Consider the following 19,118-nt stretch of genomic DNA (forward strand, 5'->3'; position numbering starts at 1 on the left):
ATCCGGGTTAGGTGTGCTTCAATGTACAACAAGGGAAGAGCGGTAAATGGTGATGATTTTGTGGATGATGTTTGAGTGGAGTGAAGAAATTGATGGATACCTCAAAACAATAGAAACAAATGAGCATTAAGGCGCGATTTTCATAGGGGATTCGATTTTAACTGAATTATTCAACCAAATCAAAAATTTATTCGATTAATTTTAAATCCGGTTATCGACTTAGTTTAAAATACTAAGATTATTAATATTTAATATATTATTTAATATATTATAAAATACTAAAATTATATATATTAAATTCGCTTATTTTTTGGATGATAGAGATTTGGGGAGAACAATGAAGAAATTAACCTTGTGGTCGTGTGATCGAATCCCACGGTGAGTAATTCATAATTCTGATTGTCGGATGTCTCCCACGAAAGCTGCTCTTAACCTGGCATTGGGGGTAGCCTACTACCCTACCTCTCCTCACCCCATTACATATGATAATATTGTCAGTTAATTAATGAAGAAATTAAATAAATTAAAGGTAAGAGTTCAATGAGAATGGATATGAATTAAACTTATATAATATAAAAATATCTGGGGTTAATGAACATTTTAGATTTAGGATTGTTACGACAACTAGTTTATTCCATTGGTAGTTGATGGTTCATCCCATCTAGACTGAACAGAGACACATGGTCAATAAAGAAACGATCGTTGGTTGATGTTTTTCTGTGAGAAAAGAGTGATCGTGAGAAAAAAATGATGGGATGGGAGGGATGGGAGGACGAATAAGGGAGGTTCGTTTCTTTTTCCAACCATAATCGAGGATATTTATAGTGAACTTTAGTGCACATATTAAATAAATTATTTCTTCTCTATATTTAATCGTAACTTCGATAATAATTATATAACACCTTAAAAGGAGTAAAGTCTCTCTTTCTAACAACTTCATTTGATACTTATCAATACCCTAGTCAGCATCGATGTTTGAATTTCACAAACAATTTCATTTTTTACATATATATATTATCATAAAAAGTTTACGCGCGTAACAGAATTTAGTCTATATAAATATAAGGATAAAATACATAAATAGTCTCCCGACTATATAATACTGTTTTATTGAATTTTTTTGATTATTTAAAGTTACAAAATAATTCTTCGTCTATAGGGAGTCACTTTGCTGAGTCAATCAATTATTAAAAGTTATAAAATGGTCATCCTACTATTCATTATATTTCAAACTCGTTCTTTTCTATTAAAAAGTTAACAATCTTCTAAGTTTAACGTTAACATGTCGACTAAGATATGATAGTCATTTGAAATTATGATATTAGATTTTATCATATCGCAGTCAGCAAGTTAATGTCTAACTTAGATTATAGTTAATTTTTTAACGAAAAAGATGAGTTTGAAACATAACGAATAGTCAGGTGATCATTTTGTAACTTTTAATAGTAGAGGGACTCAACAAAGTAACTTTGACAATTTTGTAACTTTTAATAGTAAAAGAATTCAAAAAAATAATATCATATAATCAGAGGACCATTTGTGTACTTTACCCTAAATATAAATATGTATGATGGGTATACAAAAATAAATGATTAATTACATATAATAGCAATTGTTCCATCATCCAGCCATTTGTTTATACATTTTGATTGATTTTAATGTGTTGCTGTCATATTCTCCTAACAGCCTCTCCGATCTCCTTCGCTTCACCGCCATCTCACCTCTCCCATTTCTCTCCATTCAAGCTTTCTCTCATCTCTCACTTATTGAATGCTGTATTTCTCTCTAACTTTGCATTCATCCGACAGTTAAGTAAGATCTTCCTTCTTCTTCTTCAATTCATTCAAGATTGATGATATTCTTTCTTCTGGGAATCCGTGCCTGTTTTTCTTGAGATTTGGGAAGAACCCATTTTGTTTTATTCCCCACTGATGCGAAATGGGTTGTTATATAGATGGTAGCTTCCAGCTTGAATTTTTGAAAGAAAAAAAACTGTAATTTGAGCGTTAGATATGTATAGGTGTGTTGGTTTCTTTGTACTTGAATGGTTTACTTTGATGTGATGTGTTGCTCTACTGTGGAATTCTTGTACTTTTATGATCTGAATGGGGGAACATTGATTTGAACTGATGCTGGAATTTTGTTAATCGTTAGTTTGGTACTTATAAATGTGTTTGGAGGTGTTTATAGAGAAAAGGGTTATTGAAGATCTTGAAGTTATAAACTTTTCATTGTTTTTGGTTGGGAGTTCGTTTAATGTTGTGGTGAGCCTAGATGGTAAAAGAAAGATCCTTAGTTTCAAGAATGGTTCTGTGAATATAATGACATTATGAATTGATTGAGATGGTGAATACTTTTAGTAGGAGTACATCATTTAACAGAAGGGCGTTGAATGTTGAAGCCCCTAGAATTTTGAATGTTGCAAGCCCCAAAGCTTTGAATGTTGTAAGCACTAAACCTTTGTGTTTCACTAGTCCTAGAGTTTATCATAGGTTGTGCTGGGTTTCACGCTTGTTTACTGTCCTTACTCTTGTTGGGGCTTTCCTTTCATTTATTATACTACTTAATGGGGGTTATATACATGTTCTCCCTAGTCCGAGTCAAGCATTTCATGGATATGGCGGGTTAACAATCAATGATTCGAGAAATGTGTGTGATATTTTTTATGGAAGTTGGGTTATAGATGATGATTACCCATTATACAATGCTTCAGATTGTCCATTTGTGGAAAAAGGATTCAATTGCTTGGGATATGTCCGGAAAGATAAAGATTATCTCAAATGGAGATGGAAACCTAAAAGTTGTGATATTCCAAGGTTTAACGTTCACAATGTTCTGGAAATGCTTCGAGATAAAAGGATTGTTTTTGTTGGAGATTCTATGAGTAGAACGCAGTGGGAATCATTGATATGCTTGCTTATGACCGGAGTAGAAGATAAGAAGAGTGTTTATGAAGTTAATGGCAATAAGATAACAAAACATTTCAGATTTCTAGGTGTTCGGTTTGCTTCCTTCAACTTTACCATTGAGTTCTTTCGCTCAGTTTTCTTGGTGCAGCATGGTTGGATGCCTAGCATGCACCAAAGCGTGTTAGGTCAACCCTTAAGTTGGATAAACTGGATGATATTAGCAATGAGTGGATTAATGCAGATGTTCTCATATTCAACACTGGACAATGGTGGGTTCCAGGGAAGCTCTTTGAAACGTAAGTTGCCTTCAGTCTGTTTATAAACCTATATTATGGAAAATATATAATTTCATGTTGACTTCTAGAGCAATATCCTCTAATTTCTGGGTTCTCATGAATAATTTGGTAGCACTTACAAAACATTGCTCTAGTCTCTTTTGCATTATTATTTTCCAAATTTACATAATTTAGGTGGGTAAATGGTACCCTGTATTTTGTCTGTATATATGTTTTTCCTTTATTCAAAGTCCACATTACTTAATAATGAAGGAAAGTCCCCCCCTCTCTTCTCCCTTCCCTTTCCTTTTTCTACCTTTCCTCTGCTGACCTTATGGAGTGGAAAATTAGCTGTGGCAGCAGCGTGTGGAAGGTTTCGTAGATAGTTGTATTGTATAAATGCTTTGTATTTCTATTTATTGTTTAACATTTATTCTATTGTCACTTTGTCCAATGGATGTCAGAATTCTGACTATGAAGGATGCTTTTGTTTGGGAACTCTTAACCTGTTGCACTGCAGAATCAGGGCAAATCATGAAACCCACAATCTTTCTTGCTAATAAGAGTCATTTTAGTGTTTTGTTTCTAGGTGACTACCTGAACTGGGATTAGTTTACTGCATTTAGTAATAGTTTCTGGTTTTTTAGGTTGTGATGATTCAATTATTTGGTAATGGATCTTTCGGCCTCAACTGAGTAGCTCGAGACTAAATTTTATAAGATAATAATTAATGAGTGTGTTTCTACATGGATTCTTATGGTGCTTATTTTTCAATTTGAATCCCTACTACTGCTAGCTTCCAGCTTTTGCCCTTTTTGAAGGTTGGAAAGCTAAACCCATTCCTGAAGTGAGGATTAAGGTCTATCAAAGTATAGAATTCAATGCATAAAAAATGTTGATTGGAAACCAAGAAATAGTTCATGATTACCTTCATGTATAATTTTCACCCTACTTTTTTCCCTCTTGCAGTTTGTTCAATAAACATTTCTCTTTTTCACTGCCTCTTCAAGTTTAGCTTCAATTTGAATGATTAGTTAAACTGATTCGTGAAGTGTACAATTCAAAATATTCTAAACTGAAAGATAAAACTGGTGAGGCCTCGCTGGCCATTGTTGTACTCTATTTTTTCTGTCAAATGTGTTATTTATTTTTACCATTTAGTATCCAATGAACTTACTATGACTAGCTGAAAAAACATTTCCCAGATGCTTTTACATACACATGCAAGAAAATTTCCTAAATGTCTTCTTTGGCAGTGGTTGCTACTTCCAGGTTAGGAACTCAGTAAAGCTTGGAATGTCAATTCCTGCCGCCTATAAAACAGCATTAAGTACTTGGGCATCATGGGTTGAGAACACGATTGACGCCAACAGAACACTTGTCTTCTTCCGAACATTTGAGCCATCGCACTGGAGGTAACCAATAATACTATGACACTTGCACCTATGACTGAGCGGAATGCTCTCATGCACCATAATGCTCTTTCAGAAAACACATCCAAAGCTAACTCCTTTTGGTTGCTAAATTAAACAAGTTTTTTGTTCTTATTTTGGATTGCCATCCTGTTAATCAGTGGCATACACACACACATATGTTGCAGCTTTTTCTCTTTTTCAACAAACAACCCTGAATTGATTTCTATGTACAATTTGAACTGCTTCACAACTTGATATCTGCTTCACAGTTTCCCAAATATTTTTTCGTTCTTCAATCTTCTGATAAAAAGGCTTTGGAGTTGGGTCTATTTCATGGGTTCCTTGCGCGGTCAATAATCTAATACCATTTATCTACATATTATCTATTACAATATTTGCTTATTTGGTTAATTTCCAAATGAAATATGTTTGTCAATTTACAAATGATTACTATTTTTTGGTTTCTGCATCAGTGAAAAATCCCGCAGGTTTTGCAATGTGACCCAGAATCCATTGTCAGAAACCGAAGGGAGGGATCAAAGCATTTTCTCAGAGACCGTATTTGATGTGGTAAAGAATATGACTGTCCCCATAACCATTCTGCAAGTAACTTCAATGTCAGCCTACCGGAGAGATGCACATGTGGGTGGAGTGACAATCCGTTGGTACCTGATTGTAGCCATTGGTGTCTTCCTGGCTTACCTGATGTCTGGAACGAAATTTTCCTCTTGTACCTGCTTGCTGATTATGGACTTCCTGCAGGGAACGGAAAGCAAGGTGAGTTCATTTCCTTTCTAGTTTCACTTCTTTCTGTTGTAATTTTTTACACTGCTCAGTTTCATATTTATCTTCTAAGATGAATGCAAACTATTAGAGGCTTGAATGGCTTGCTTGTGTTCCTTTGTTACTATAGTCTATGTTACTCGGGCTGGAGTATAAATGTTGAATACGGGTATGTATCTTACTTGGGTGTTCCATGTATTTGGAGGTCATATCCTCGAATTAATGTTTCAGACACTAGAGCAACATAGACTAGGTTTTCCAGGACTTTTACTTGTTCTCCTTGTTCCCGAAAATCATTCCTTCTCTACCAGTATCAGAGTTAGGAAGGAAACCATTTTATGTTTTTGAGATGATATCCATAATGTGAATGAACTGTCTCATCGATTGATTAGGTGTTGAATGAGTAGTCGGGTTGGGTTTGGTTCGGAGTACTTTAGGTCGGGTTAGTTTGGATCTGAAGAAGTCGGGTCAATTTTTGGTTATTGTGATTTCTGACCCTGGTCATTTAGGTTTGACCTTCGGGATTAGATCATTCTCGAGTTTAAGTCAGTGACTTATAAAGTCGAATCAGATTGGATCTTGAATGAATAGGGTAGATAAAGTCGGATTTTTTGAACCTCTCTTATCAACTCATAGAATATCTCCCGTTTTGATTTTTAATATCGTAGAAAAATATTTGGTAGTAAATAGGTCACATTGCAAATGTTTATGTATGATCAAAAGGATACTCATGCATTTTATATTCGAGCCATTTCCTTTCTAATAATTTGGGTCTGAATCATTTTATACTCGAGTCGTTTCCTTTCTAGTTATTTGGATTTAGTTGTTTTCGAGTTGAAGTCATTAAGGGTTTAAGTTGATTGTTCTAGTTAATTTTTTATGATCATATCGAATTTGATTCTAGTTCGTGTTTCTGAACAAATTAGGTGAGTTTTTTTTCTTTTCAGATCAGCTTTGACAGCTCTATGATTGATGCAGATTGGATGGGCAAGTATCATGACTGAACCCTCTTGGCCGAACTCGAAATGAACACGGATTGAAGTTTCTTGGCTCACATGAAGGAAGCACCCAATTTTTAATTTTGATTTTTACAGAGACGAGAAATTTGTAAGAGAAGCTAATCTATTTGTTTCATTCATTGCCTTAATTTTTTTTAACATTTACACTGACAAGATGAGGTCAAAATTGGGGTATTAGGATGTTTGTCTGTCAAAATTTTGATGATTCAACACATAAAAATACATACAATATACTTGCTGTTGTACCCTTCATTGCATTACATCCGCATTTTTGTTTAATACCCCATACTCCAAGCTTCATTAAACTTCTCTTCCACTCTAATTTCGTTGCTTCAGTGTGTCGTCAATGCAGGCTTTCAAAAAGTATGTTAGTATCATTAGGGAGGGGATAAATTGTTCAGTTTACAGGATTTAAAAGGTATTTTAGTCAAAAATTAAGATTCAAGGTTTAACTTTAGAATTAATAGGGACTTAAATCAAAAATTAAGATTTAAAGTTTAAGTTAGACAATTTATTTTGACTAATTCTAAAATTTATGGGGACTTAAAAAGTAATTCAAGAAGAATATTAGTTAGTGCTTAATTGTAATGTCTTCAAATTTAATATAATTTTTTATATTAATTTAGGAAATAAACATCCAGTTCAGTTGGTAGAGTACAAGGTTCTTAACATTGAGATCGTGGGATCGAGTCTCATGGAGGGCATTTTATAATTTGGAGGTCTCTTACGGAAGCTGCTCTCAACCTAGTGTTGGGGGCAACCTACTATCTTACCTCCCCTTACCCCATTACATATGGGAACAAGGGACAACCATGATTTTATATTAATTTAGGATGATTATAAGGTAGTACATGTTCAAAATCTTTTTTAATTATTGACGATAACAGCCGTAAACGCAGTTGCTTGAATCGAAGACCTTTAGAGAAAATAACACTTTCTTTATTTATCTATGACTACTTAATAGGTTAAAAATAATATAAATTTTAAAAATAATTAAACTAAATATATGAGAATCTGCTTATCGAATGTTGTTAAGTCCGTATCTTTTCTATTGTTGTTAGGACTTTGGGATGAATACATAAAGAAATCTAATCACCTACGATGTTAAAAATTTTAAACAAAATCAAAACTAAATTCAAAGATTATTAATAAAACATATTTTATTGAAAAAGACTAATTACGATGAGATAATCAGTCAAAGAGTTAAATATCGGCGATTATAAAAAAAATTAAAACAATATTAAATTAAACTTTTCTATTTGTATAAGGGTAAATTATATAGATGGTTCCTAATGTTTTTGGTTTAACCGCTTTTGATCACTGATTCAAAAAAAAAATGGTTTCAATCTTGTACATCATCGGTCTGTTCAATTTTAATATCTCATTCGTTAACTTACATTAACCCTTTAATAAAAGTATTGTGGTAATTAAAAAATTAAAAAAAATACGTGTTGCACTTCTTCTTCTTTTTTGATTAAAAAAATAAAACCGAACGGACCGATAACATAAGGATCAAATCACTCATTTTTAAATTGGTGACCAAAATCAATCAGACTGAAAATATAAGAAACCATTTGTACAGTTTACCCATACAACATTGTACATTCAATGAAAATTTAAGAGTAAAATATGATATTGACCCATTCTTTCATATTCTTTTTGCGACTTCAGTACTATCCAAATTCTTACTCGCAGCCGAAACCCGGCCAGTATTTAGATCACACAAGTACATAAAACCATCTTTCTTACAGAAAAACCCAAGTTTAAACCCTTGCTTCTCCTTGGGGTTTTGAATAACACTTCATTTATTTATTTATTTTGTTTCCATCACTGGTTGTTGAAGCCTGAAGAGCAAGAATGAGAAGAAGTAGGGGTCTTCGGCCCCAAGGGGAACAAATTTTCGATAAAAAACGATACCTTCTTCGACACGGAGAGCAAGAAGCGGCGGAAAATAGCGTATGAGGATGATGACATTGATTCAGGGGGTTCCGAAGAGGAAGCGGAGATTCTGGGGGGTTCTGACGCGATCGGCGGAGAGCATGATGAGGACGAGATTGAGGACACCCCTGGTGAGATTCGGAAAAGGGTGGCGACTGAGCTTTTGGATAAGATGCGGGCAATAGCAAGGAAGGAGAAAGAAGACAAGGATGGGGACGAGGAAATGGATGAGGAAGAGGCCGGAGATTCGCTTGTGGCCAAGATTTTGCAGCAAGAGCAGCTTGAGGAGAGTGGTAGGATTAGGAGAGTCATTGCTTCCAGGTAAAAAAATAATTCTTTTATATGTTTAAACTACGGAAATATCGTAGGAGGACTTTTGTTTGGTGATTGAGAGATTGTTGTTTTAGATGCTTTAATTGTTGAATTACTCAACTCAGTGTTAAAAAACCGGAAACTGCTGATGGATTTAAAGTCTTGGTCCAGCATCGACAATCTGTTACTGCTGTAGCTCTCTCCAATGATGACTTGAAGGGCTTCTCGGCATCCAAGGACGGTACTATTTTACAGTGGGATGTAGAGAGTGGGAAAACTGAAAGGTACCAATGGCCTAGTGAAGATATCCTTAAAAGTCACAGGGCCAAGGATCCACGAGGTCGATTTAAAAAGAATAGTAAAAGTGTTTTAGCATTGGCTGTTAGTTCGGATGGCCGGTATTTGGAAAGTGGAGGCTTAGACCGCCATGTTCATCTATGGGATACTCGTACAAGAGAACATTTACAGGTAATTTTGCCTTATTTATTAAACATGGCAGATATGCTTGATGATGTTTTATACCATTTTTTTCTGAGAAAGAAGCCCCAAAACTGAATGAAAAAGAAGAGGAAAAATGACATTTTTGTTTTTAGTTTAGACATTAATCAGTGCATCTCAGCAGCTTAACCCGTTCCTGTTTTCCAAAAATGAACGGTACAGTTTTCTCATTTGGTCTTTCATGTGTGCTTGACAGGCATTCTCATGTCATCAAAAGCCTGTGTCTTGTTTAAGTTTTCGGCAAGGTACCACAGATCTTTTTTCTGGATCTTTTGATCGAACAATCAAGTATTGGAACATGGAGGACCGAGCTTACATTGACACAATATGTGGTCATGAAAGTGAAGTATTGACTCTTGATTGCCTAAGCAAAGAACGAGTATTGACTGTTGGACGTGATCGATGTATGATGTTGTTTAAGGTAAACATAATTTTGAAGTTTTTAGATCATTATCCAAGTAGTCAAGTAGAAAATCATGAACAAAAATAACAATGTGAGTTGGAGTAACACTTGCACCAAAATTTCGCTTGTGTTTCCATTACAATAAAAATTGTTGGATACCTTCTAACATTCACACCCTATGACCCCTCCATCTCTCATATTATGTGCATTGTCTTGAACTACTAATAGAATTTCTGGCATTTGACTGTAGTCTGGATGGTTACCAGGTTATTGCTTTACTTCTCCATATCTAATAGGCATCTCTTCTGAACCATGCTAAATAGGTTCTTGATCAGTCTCGATTGGTTTTTCGTCCTCCACCAACATCTTTGGAGTGCTGCTGCTTTATTAACAATGATGAATTCTTATCTGGCTCGGATGATGGGAGTATTCAACTTTGGAATGTATTAAGAAAGAAACCTGTATATGTTGTGAAGAATGCTCATGCTCTGCTGCCTGCAGGCCAGAATGTTGAACAAAATGGCAGTGAAAAGATCCCTGATAATGGTTTAGGTAATAAAATATATTTCAATTTTCCCTGTTTTGCATCCATCTTGATTATTGTGCATTATATATATTTATGTTAGCTTTTAATCTCACCGTGAGTAATTATTTATGGTGAGATGATTGATTAGTGTTTTTAATTTTGTGTGTGTGTGTGTGTGTGCATGTCTGATTTCGTTAGTGATGTCAATTGGTTTCTTAAAGTTACTTTTCTATTGCACACAACTTGTGTTATTCCTAGCTATATGATGCCTGATAAAGCTGAGAGGTGCCTACAGGTTAGCCTCACAGAATCTCAGTGACATTCTCTAAGTTGTGCCTGTTTGTGTGCACATTATAATTGATGTTTGCTTTAAATCTGACTAGGGCTAATGCCGATGTAATCATTTTATGATAATATGATAAATTGGAAAATTTAATCCTTCTTTTTCTGAGTTTCTTATGGAACTTCAAAGCCTAACCCGACCACTCATATATGTATGTCTTATCTTTTAAATATATAAAAATACTCCTAATGATTATTTTAATAATTTATATATATATTATTAGACTTCGGTTAAAGCAAAATATCTGATTTGTTTAATAAGTATACCTTTGGGGAAGAATCAAGCTTAAAATATCTTACCCTAAGCCTTGCCTGAAGTGGGCTGAGTAGTACATCCCTTGGACACCTCTTTTGTTTCATTTTCATTCCTTAATGATTATTTCAAATTTTTTCTTTTGCCTATGAGAGAATTTTCTCTCATATTTGTTTGAATATAGAAAGCAACTAAATTGGAAAGGTTTTAAATATGGTTTTAGCTTCACTGTACGGATTTTTAACATCTTTGATTAATTTGCTTCATACTACACGATGCAGAAAATGGTGATCGCAAAATTGAGTGCTATAATTGTTCGTCATCATATTCTTGGGACAGTTCAATCAGTGTTTGCAGAGGCAGTGACCTTGCTGCATCAGGAGCTGGTAATGGTTGTGTTCGATTATGGGCAGTTGAGACAGGGAAAAAGGACATCCGCCTTTATATGACATTCCATTGGTAAGTTAATGTCACCTACTCAATACCTCTTTAACAGTTTACCAATGTTTCTATCAAATCTTAGGTAGGGGCCTTTTTGTCATGAAATGAAACGTTAGGAGCCAAAATGCTCTAAAAATATAATAGGGGCAAAATAATCATTTTGATAAACAGTGGGGGCTAATTTTGGTATTATGCCAAAAAGGGAAAGAATAAAGTTTATGTGATACTGAAACGACGTCGGTGAGGTTCCTTAAGGCATATATATCAGTAGTCTTGTTATCTGTAACATGCAAAGTGAAAGTGGCTTAATCTTGCCCTTCACTCACCTTGTCCTCCACTCAAAGCCAAAAGGGAAAAGCAAAGCTGTTAGAGGCACCTATGCCTTCTTTCCACGCAACACCAATCGCTGCTGCCATCACCATCTTCATCCTCATCATCGCTGAGTCAACGGCGAGGGAGCTACGCCCCTCCGATCACGGCTTGGAGTACCAGAGCCTGCCGCCGACGGGGCTCAACTCCCCGGACGCTATGTCCTTCTTCGGAACAACATCCAACTCTTCCTCGTCTCCGTCCACGGTGGCGTTCCCCAAGGCCTTGAATTCCTCCGACGACAGCTCGTGGTTGGGCGGCGGCAATCAGCGGGGGAGTGATCACGTGAGACAGGTATTGCTGTTTGGGAGCTTGGCTTGTGGGGTCACGGGTCTGGCATTGTTAACTGTTTCTGCTTTGGTTTATTTGATTAAAATCAGATCCACTCATAATACCAACAACAATACTAATAATAGTTTAGTCCCCATTAGGATTAGCAAGTGATTTTTGTATGGTTTTTGATGTTCATAAGGATCATTCGAAGAGGATTAGATTTGATGGTCAAACAAGAGATATGCTGCACATGATTTGTTTTCTTTTTCCTCCTTAATTTGTTTGTTGCTTGTCTCCTTGAACTTCAATGATTTAAGCAAAAGCTATGGACTTTTGATTTTGGAATTCAAGTTATTATTTTTTAAATATTAGAGTGTGATTAGGAGCTAATATATTTCAAAATTCTTTTTAATTATTGACGATATATTCATAGATGTAATTGTTTGAACACAAGACCTCTCGATGGGATAGATGCAAGATCTTAGGCAAACTTCTAAATTTCTAAATGGGACGAACTTAAAAAAAATTAGGAGATAAAAATAGATTATGAATTAAAAATATAATATAAATATATATATATATATATATATATATATATATTAATTTAAAATTTTCAATAGGTTACTGCCCATTTGTTCTTTTTTGATTTATCCTTATTTTTAAAAGAGATAATATTTTTTTCGTTTAAAACTATTAATGGGCGGGTCGGATTCATAAGTTTTCTATTGTTATGAAAAAAAAATTACCCAGAAAAAAAACCATAGTTGAAACAATTTGGAATAAGCTATAAGATTAAGTTAACCCGAATATATGCAACTTAGATTGGTCGGGTCACGTGTGCTCATTAAATGAATAATAAAAGTAATTAATTGTGATTTCATGTCACATATATTTTCAAAATATACATTTTAAATTTTAATTTAATTGTTTTTTAAAAAAAAGGGTAAAGTATAGTAATGGTCATTGAACTTTTTAAAGCTTTCATTTAGGTCCCCCAATTTTTAAAACTTGCAATACAGTCCCCCAACATTTAATCTGTTTTGCAAAATGATCCCCCAACATTTAGTCTGTTTGCAATATTATCCTCGACCATTTGACGCCGTTATACTGTTGTTAGTACGTTTGCAATATGGTCACTAAACTTTTCAAACACTTGCATTTAGGTCCCCCAACTTTTAAAAATTGCAACACAGTCCTAAATTTCATTCTAAACCCCAAATTTCTTTTCGATCTCAAATTTCCTTTTTCGCTTCTCTCTTCTCATTTCCAGCGTAACTTTTCAGTTGAGGATGCATGGAAAATTATAATCTAACTTTGAATTATGTGGAGGTGTTGACTTGAATAAGGGCCCATTGAGAGAAGACCCGACCAAGGGACTATCGAGACCATCAACGATTCAAGGTGTAATGTTAGATACATGTCATCTCAGGTGAAGCATAGATGTTTGATGAAATGTTTGTGAGAAAAAAATGGGGTTAAAAATGCAAAGTTGACAAATATTACTAAGATGAACTAATTAGGGTATGTTTGTTTGGCTGTAATTGGTTTTCCGGAAAATGAATTACTGGAATTTGAATTACTGGAAAATGAATTACTGGAATTTGAATTATGGAAAATGAATTACATTTCTGGAAAACATCTGGAAAACGTTTTATGATGTTTGGAAGATGTTATTTAAACATTTTTTTGGTATATTTTAGTGAAATAAAATATTATAAATTATATTAATTATTTATTAAAGTAATAGTGCTATATTATATTTTAAAAATTAATTAGTATATTTTAATATCTTACTAAAATATTATTGAAATATATAAATATATTATTCATTATTAAATATAAAAAAAATTATTATATATTATTAAAATAAAAATATAATATCTTATATTATAAATATAATTGATTATTTTATATAATATTAAAAATATAATATATTATTAAAATATTAATAAATATATTTTAAATATTTTAATAATTAATATTTTGATGAAAATGATATTAAAATATTTTATTAATATTAAATTCATAAAATAAAATTATTTTGAGTATTTTTTGCTTTGAAGTGAAAAATTCGGAAAATGACTTACGGAAAATGAATCTGTAAGTCATTTTACAGAAAACACAAAGGAAATTCTGTTTCTAGGAAAATGAATTACATTCCGGAAAACGAATTACGTGAAACAAACACAGGAAAACGTTTTCCGAAAAACGAATTACGTGAAACAAACACGGGAAAACATTTTCCGGAAAAACAAATTACGTGAAACAAACACAGGAATTCGGGGAAAACCAATTCCGTAATTCCAATTACGGGAAACAAACAGACCCTAAGTATCATTGTTGAAAGTCACCAACAAAGCTGGAATTATTTTTGTATAAATGACATATAATAATTTCTTCATTTAATCATTGTTCTTAAGGATTTCCAACAAATGATCAAATATAATGAAATCCCAAATAGCGCATTCACCTCTTGTTTGGTTTTTGTTCTTTAATTTTCCGCAATGTAAAATTGTAAACCCAAGCAGTGCTTTGTCTTTCAGCTTTTTATTTACAAAGAAAAAATGAAGGAAGAATTGCTTGAATGCAACACCGATTGCGTTTATTTCTTAGCCTCTCCCTCACTTGCAAGAAGGTATTATTTCTCTTTTGGGCTATCCGGAAGTAAGCTTTTCCTCTTTCGCACTTTTTTATTTTCAGCTCGCATTGTGTGTTTTTTGTTGAAATTTTTATGTTTCTGGAACTGCATGTCAATGATTTGGATATTCGGTGTTAGTTTTGAACCAAAACCATCTAATTTTCTTTCTTTCTTCTTAATCAAAACTTTTAGTACTCATTATGAAATATATTCAATCCATCATAGTATAAGTGAAATAGGGTCCTTGGCTAAATTTTTTTGATCTTCTTGTTTGGTTTTTCTTTAAATCAGGGAATTGGTTGTGAGTATCGACATAGTGAAATCGCCATGCTCAATCCGAGAGACTGTTGGAACTAGTTTACTTGGAATTGTATTGATCCGACCTGTGGTTTTCGGCGTCATGTGAGCTCGTATTCTTTTTAATAAGTTCATGTTGATTATGAGACTGATATATCGTGAACGAATTAATTTTTTTTACATGTTTTTGGAAATTTTATAGTTGAATTTTATTGAATTATAGCTTTAGAAGACAATTCTGCATGCACGCAACTCGAAAGGCGTCATGACAGCGTAGTATATTTGGAGCAGCTACTTGACCCTGTCATGATGCCTTTCGAGTTACGAAAGAGACTGAGAGGTGATTGCGCTATTTGAGATTTCATTATATTTGATCATCTGTTGGAAAATCTTTAAGCACAAGGATTAAACGAAGAAATTATTATATGTCATTTATAGAAAATAATTTCAGCTTTGTTGGTGACTTTCAACAATGATATTTACTTCATCTCAGTAGTATTTGTCAACTCTGCATTTCTAACCCCATTTTTTCTCACAAGCATTTCATCGAACATCCTGAGATTACCTGTATCTAACATTACACCTTGAATCGTTGATGGTCCCAATAGTCCCTTGGTCAGGTATTCTCTCAATGGACCCTTATTCAAGTCAACACCTCCACATAATTCAAAGTTAGATTAGAATTTCTCATACATCCCCGACTGAAAAGTTACGCTGGAAATGAAAAGAGAGAAATGAAAAGAGAGAAATGAAAAATGAAATTCGAGATCGAAAAGGAATTTGGAGTTTAGAATGAAATTTAGGGTTGTGTTGCAAGTTTTAAAAGTTGAGGGACCTAAATGCAAGTGCCTGAAAAGTTTAGTGATCATATTGCAAACATACTAACGGCAGTGTAATGGCGTCAAACGGTTGGGGACCATTTTGCAAACAGACAAAATGTTGGTGGACCATATTGCAAACGGACTAAATGTTAGGGGACTGTATTGCAAGTTTTAAAAGTTAGGGGACATAAATAAAAGCTTTAGAAAAGTTCAGTGACCATTACTATACTTTACCCTAAAAATATTATATTATAAATTTTAATTTAATTGTTTTTTTATAAAAATTTATTAATTGATTTTTTTTTCTACATCTCTCTCATCATCCCTCTTAAGCCCGTCAAGGAAACCTCTTCGTGTAGCCTGTTTTGCAGGGTTATAGGGCCGGGGCAGCTTCCATCCAAGAATTTTGACAATTTACAAATCCATCAAAGTTTTTTGAAAAACTTAATTTAGCCCCTGAATTTTAAAAATCAATACTAAACACTAGAATTTTTTAATATTTTTAATTAAATCTTATAATTTTTAATTAAACCTTCATTTTTTATTATTCTCATTGAATCTCTAACTTTTTTTCAAAAATTTAATTTCATCTTAAATTATTGGCTAAAACTTACCACAGTTGATTAATGTAATATCCTAATCTCAATCTGACAATTTCGATGGATCCAAGATGTCACATTGAGTCACTAGAGGGATAAATTTTTTCAAACTCTTTTTTAGTAAAAAATAGTTACTTGTTTAAAATAATTCATATAAATAAAATAAACGAACAAGTAAAACATTTACTTAAAATACGAACCTCCATAATATAAATTAGTATAATAACAAAATAATTTCATATCAAAATATAATAGAATTACATACCTCAAAATATAAGGTAAGATTGTATGTGTACACGTGTCTATTAATGTAATATAATATTACACTATGAGAAAAAACATTAAGAATCTTTTATCGACGATCCTCCTCTAACTCGAGCAAAATCTAATAACATACAAGCTCAACAACATATTTCTACTATACTATACTTTATGCACATCATACACATAAGTATGAATGATAACATATAAAATAGGCATGAGTACAACGTTATCAACTAGAGGTTTTGGGATCAAGTAGTCATGCCTATGGGTGTGTGCACATTATCAATTGCTAAGAAAAATTATGAATACATATTATATTGTAATTATCCTAAGACTATTAAGAAAAGAATCACACAAACATTTGATGAACCAATTTCCTCCTACAATGGAGGCTCCTGGACTATATAGTTTTAGGCAAATTCGGATATCAGATTCGATTCGATCTAAAAATTTCGACATCGAAATTTCGAATAACAAAAATAGTGATCTAGATCTGATCGAGAATAACCAAGTATATGAATATTCGGATGAGATATCTAGATATCCATTGCTATAATTGATGGGGTTTTAAAGACTTTAATTCTTTTTACTGCCCGGCAAATACTATTGAAGAGACGAAGCTTGGTCCACTAAGAAGAAATTGCAAAATTCTTCTGCAATAATCATGCATTATTCTTCCACTTTCACTAGTTGGGGCTGGTACATATTACCTTCAATCGTTATCGGCTTGAATGGTTGAAACCATTGATGATGGTTTGATAAATATGAAGATGGAGAAGATTCATTTACTTGAAAAGAAGAAGTTGGTGACATCAATAATTTGAGCATTAACGTTGTTCTTTTAGATGGGAAATTATGGCATTTCTCACTTATATGCATCATATTTCAGCGATTTCCCATTTATTTTTCAGATATTCAGTTAAAATTATAATTTTCTTGATCTGTCTTTGATTGGATTATCCAATTTTTTAATAAGATATCCAATTTGAATTATCCGAAAAAATCATATAAAATATTTGAATATTCGGATCATATCATTAAATCAATAGATCGAATATCTTTGCATATCCCTATATAGTAACAAGATATCCATTAGTAAGTAATCGAACCATACAATATCATGTACAACATGGGTGAGGCATGTGGCCACACATCATTAGGAACATACCTCCAACATCGAATGAGGCCTAATGTCACACAGTATTAATAATGTATACTCGACAAATTGTATCTTTGGATTCGCTAAAAGCATTGGAAAATGCTCGGTAATCCTATGTACGAAACCCTTAAACATGCGGTGAGAATGGAGATTCAGTTCAATCAGATGAAACGTGAACAAACTCAAGTAGTTGATTCTCTTACGAAGTTATGTTGTGGTCAACCCCTAGGCGAGTTCTTTTTTCACTGCGGTGCCCACCGGAGTTAGAGGCCATTGTTGCACATGAAGCATTGCTGGCTGCTGAATAATCTTTACACTGTTTAAGCCACACAAAAAAATCATCCAAACATGCTTGCACTCGAAACAACCAATACTCATGAATTCAACACTCAAAGCATCAAATTTAGGATGCATAAAACACTTGAAAGCACGAACTGTGTTACTTTGAAGTCAAAACACAAGGGATCTTCCTAGGTTAGTCTTCCACAAACTTGTTCTTTCTTCTTTCCTGGTATCAGTTTATTTATGAAGTGTGTGTGCTCCATATCGTTCCAAGTGTCATGGAACAGAGAATTGACAGAATCTTTTAAGCCTGCTAGAGGTATTCGTCAAGAGAATCCTATATCTCCATATTTATACGCGCTGTGTATGGAGAGACTTTCGTAAGCCATCGAAATGCTTGTTCAAATGGGGCTCGGAAGGATATCAAATTGTCTCGTAATGGTCCCGACATCTTCCAATTTTTCTTTGTATACGATTTGATATTATTCGTGGAGGCTTCAATACCCCAAATGCATGTATTGAAGAAGTTTTTCCGATGTTCTGGTCATCGGATTAGTAGTCTCCAAAACGCATACTTTTTCTCGAGCAACATAGATAATGAAACATCATGTATAACCTTTAATTGTTCACGAGGACAAACTTTGGGCTTGTGTCCTTTGCACAAAGCATAAATGGGGAAATGAAATTTCAATCTATTTATGGAATAATCGAAATTGCTATCGCCTTTAGAAGAGCCCAAGTAATATTTGAGAGGCAGGGTGTACTGGTTCAGTATGGAACATGGATAATGGCCGATGAACTGATTTTTGGTTTGATTTATGGCTGAATGATGCATAACCTTTGCATTGGGCATTTGAAACATGGCGTTATTGCAATCCATCCAAGAGGAAACAAACAGGGACGTTGTTTCAGGACATGTTGCCGATTTGAACCATACTCTACGTGCTGATATTCGTTGGGAGAGACCAAAAGGCAGATGCTGACGGCGCAGCGCGGGCATCAACTGCTTAGAGGTTGGGATTTAATAAAGTCGAAATTGAGATGGATAATCAAGAGGTTGCAAGAATTTTAAATGAAAAAACCAACTCCAACAAATCAAATATTATTTGATCTGAAATTTTAAATATATGAAATTTGAAATTACTAAAAGTATTATTTACATCTGAAGCTAAAAGAAATGAGATATCTAAATTTTTGGATCGAATATCAGGATATCTGGATCTGAATATAATCTTTAATTTAATATGTTGGAAGATTTAAAGACACCGCATGAGATTATATATTCTTCCATCCAACTATGGA

The 19,118-nt window shown here is 33.7% G+C and overlaps 2 protein-coding genes and 1 pseudogene across 2 annotated transcripts; all 3 read left to right on the plus strand.

Annotated features, from left to right (window-relative positions):
* Positions 1-1,616: 1,616 nt before the first annotated feature.
* On the plus strand, positions 1,617-6,578 carry LOC120138741 (annotated as a pseudogene).
* A 1,159-nt stretch (positions 6,579-7,737) lies between these two features.
* Positions 7,738-11,289, plus strand: LOC120138807 (U3 snoRNP-associated protein-like YAO). Its single transcript, XM_039154212.1, has 6 exons — positions 7,738-7,762; positions 8,264-8,660; positions 8,777-9,119; positions 9,346-9,570; positions 9,876-10,104; positions 10,955-11,289. Exons 1-6 carry the CDS (start codon positions 7,738-7,740, stop codon positions 11,134-11,136), a joined length of 1,401 nt encoding a protein of 466 aa, XP_039010143.1. The 3' UTR covers positions 11,137-11,289.
* Positions 11,290-11,408: 119 nt separating this feature from the next.
* Positions 11,409-12,002, plus strand: LOC120138747. Its single transcript, XM_039154161.1, has one exon. It carries the CDS (start codon positions 11,493-11,495, stop codon positions 11,925-11,927), a length of 435 nt encoding a protein of 144 aa, XP_039010092.1. The 5' UTR covers positions 11,409-11,492; the 3' UTR covers positions 11,928-12,002.
* Positions 12,003-19,118: the final 7,116 nt, after the last annotated feature.

This window comes from Hibiscus syriacus, unplaced genomic scaffold, assembly GCF_006381635.1.
Source record: "Hibiscus syriacus cultivar Baekdansim isolate YM2019G1 unplaced genomic scaffold, ASM638163v2 tig00110705_pilon, whole genome shotgun sequence".
NCBI classification, from domain to species: domain Eukaryota; kingdom Viridiplantae; phylum Streptophyta; class Magnoliopsida; order Malvales; family Malvaceae; genus Hibiscus; species Hibiscus syriacus.

Coding starts and splice junctions, on each gene's coding strand:
- LOC120138807 (XM_039154212.1), top strand. CDS start 7,738: ATGGTTTCAATCTTGTACATCATCG. Junction 9,120..9,345: donor GTACAAGAGAACATTTACAG/GTAATTTTGCCT, acceptor TGTGCTTGACAG/GCATTCTCATGTCATCAAAA. Junction 9,571..9,875: donor GATGTATGATGTTGTTTAAG/GTAAACATAATT, acceptor CATGCTAAATAG/GTTCTTGATCAGTCTCGATT.
- LOC120138747 (XM_039154161.1), top strand. CDS start 11,493: ATGCCTTCTTTCCACGCAACACCAATCGCTGCTGCCATCACCATCTTC.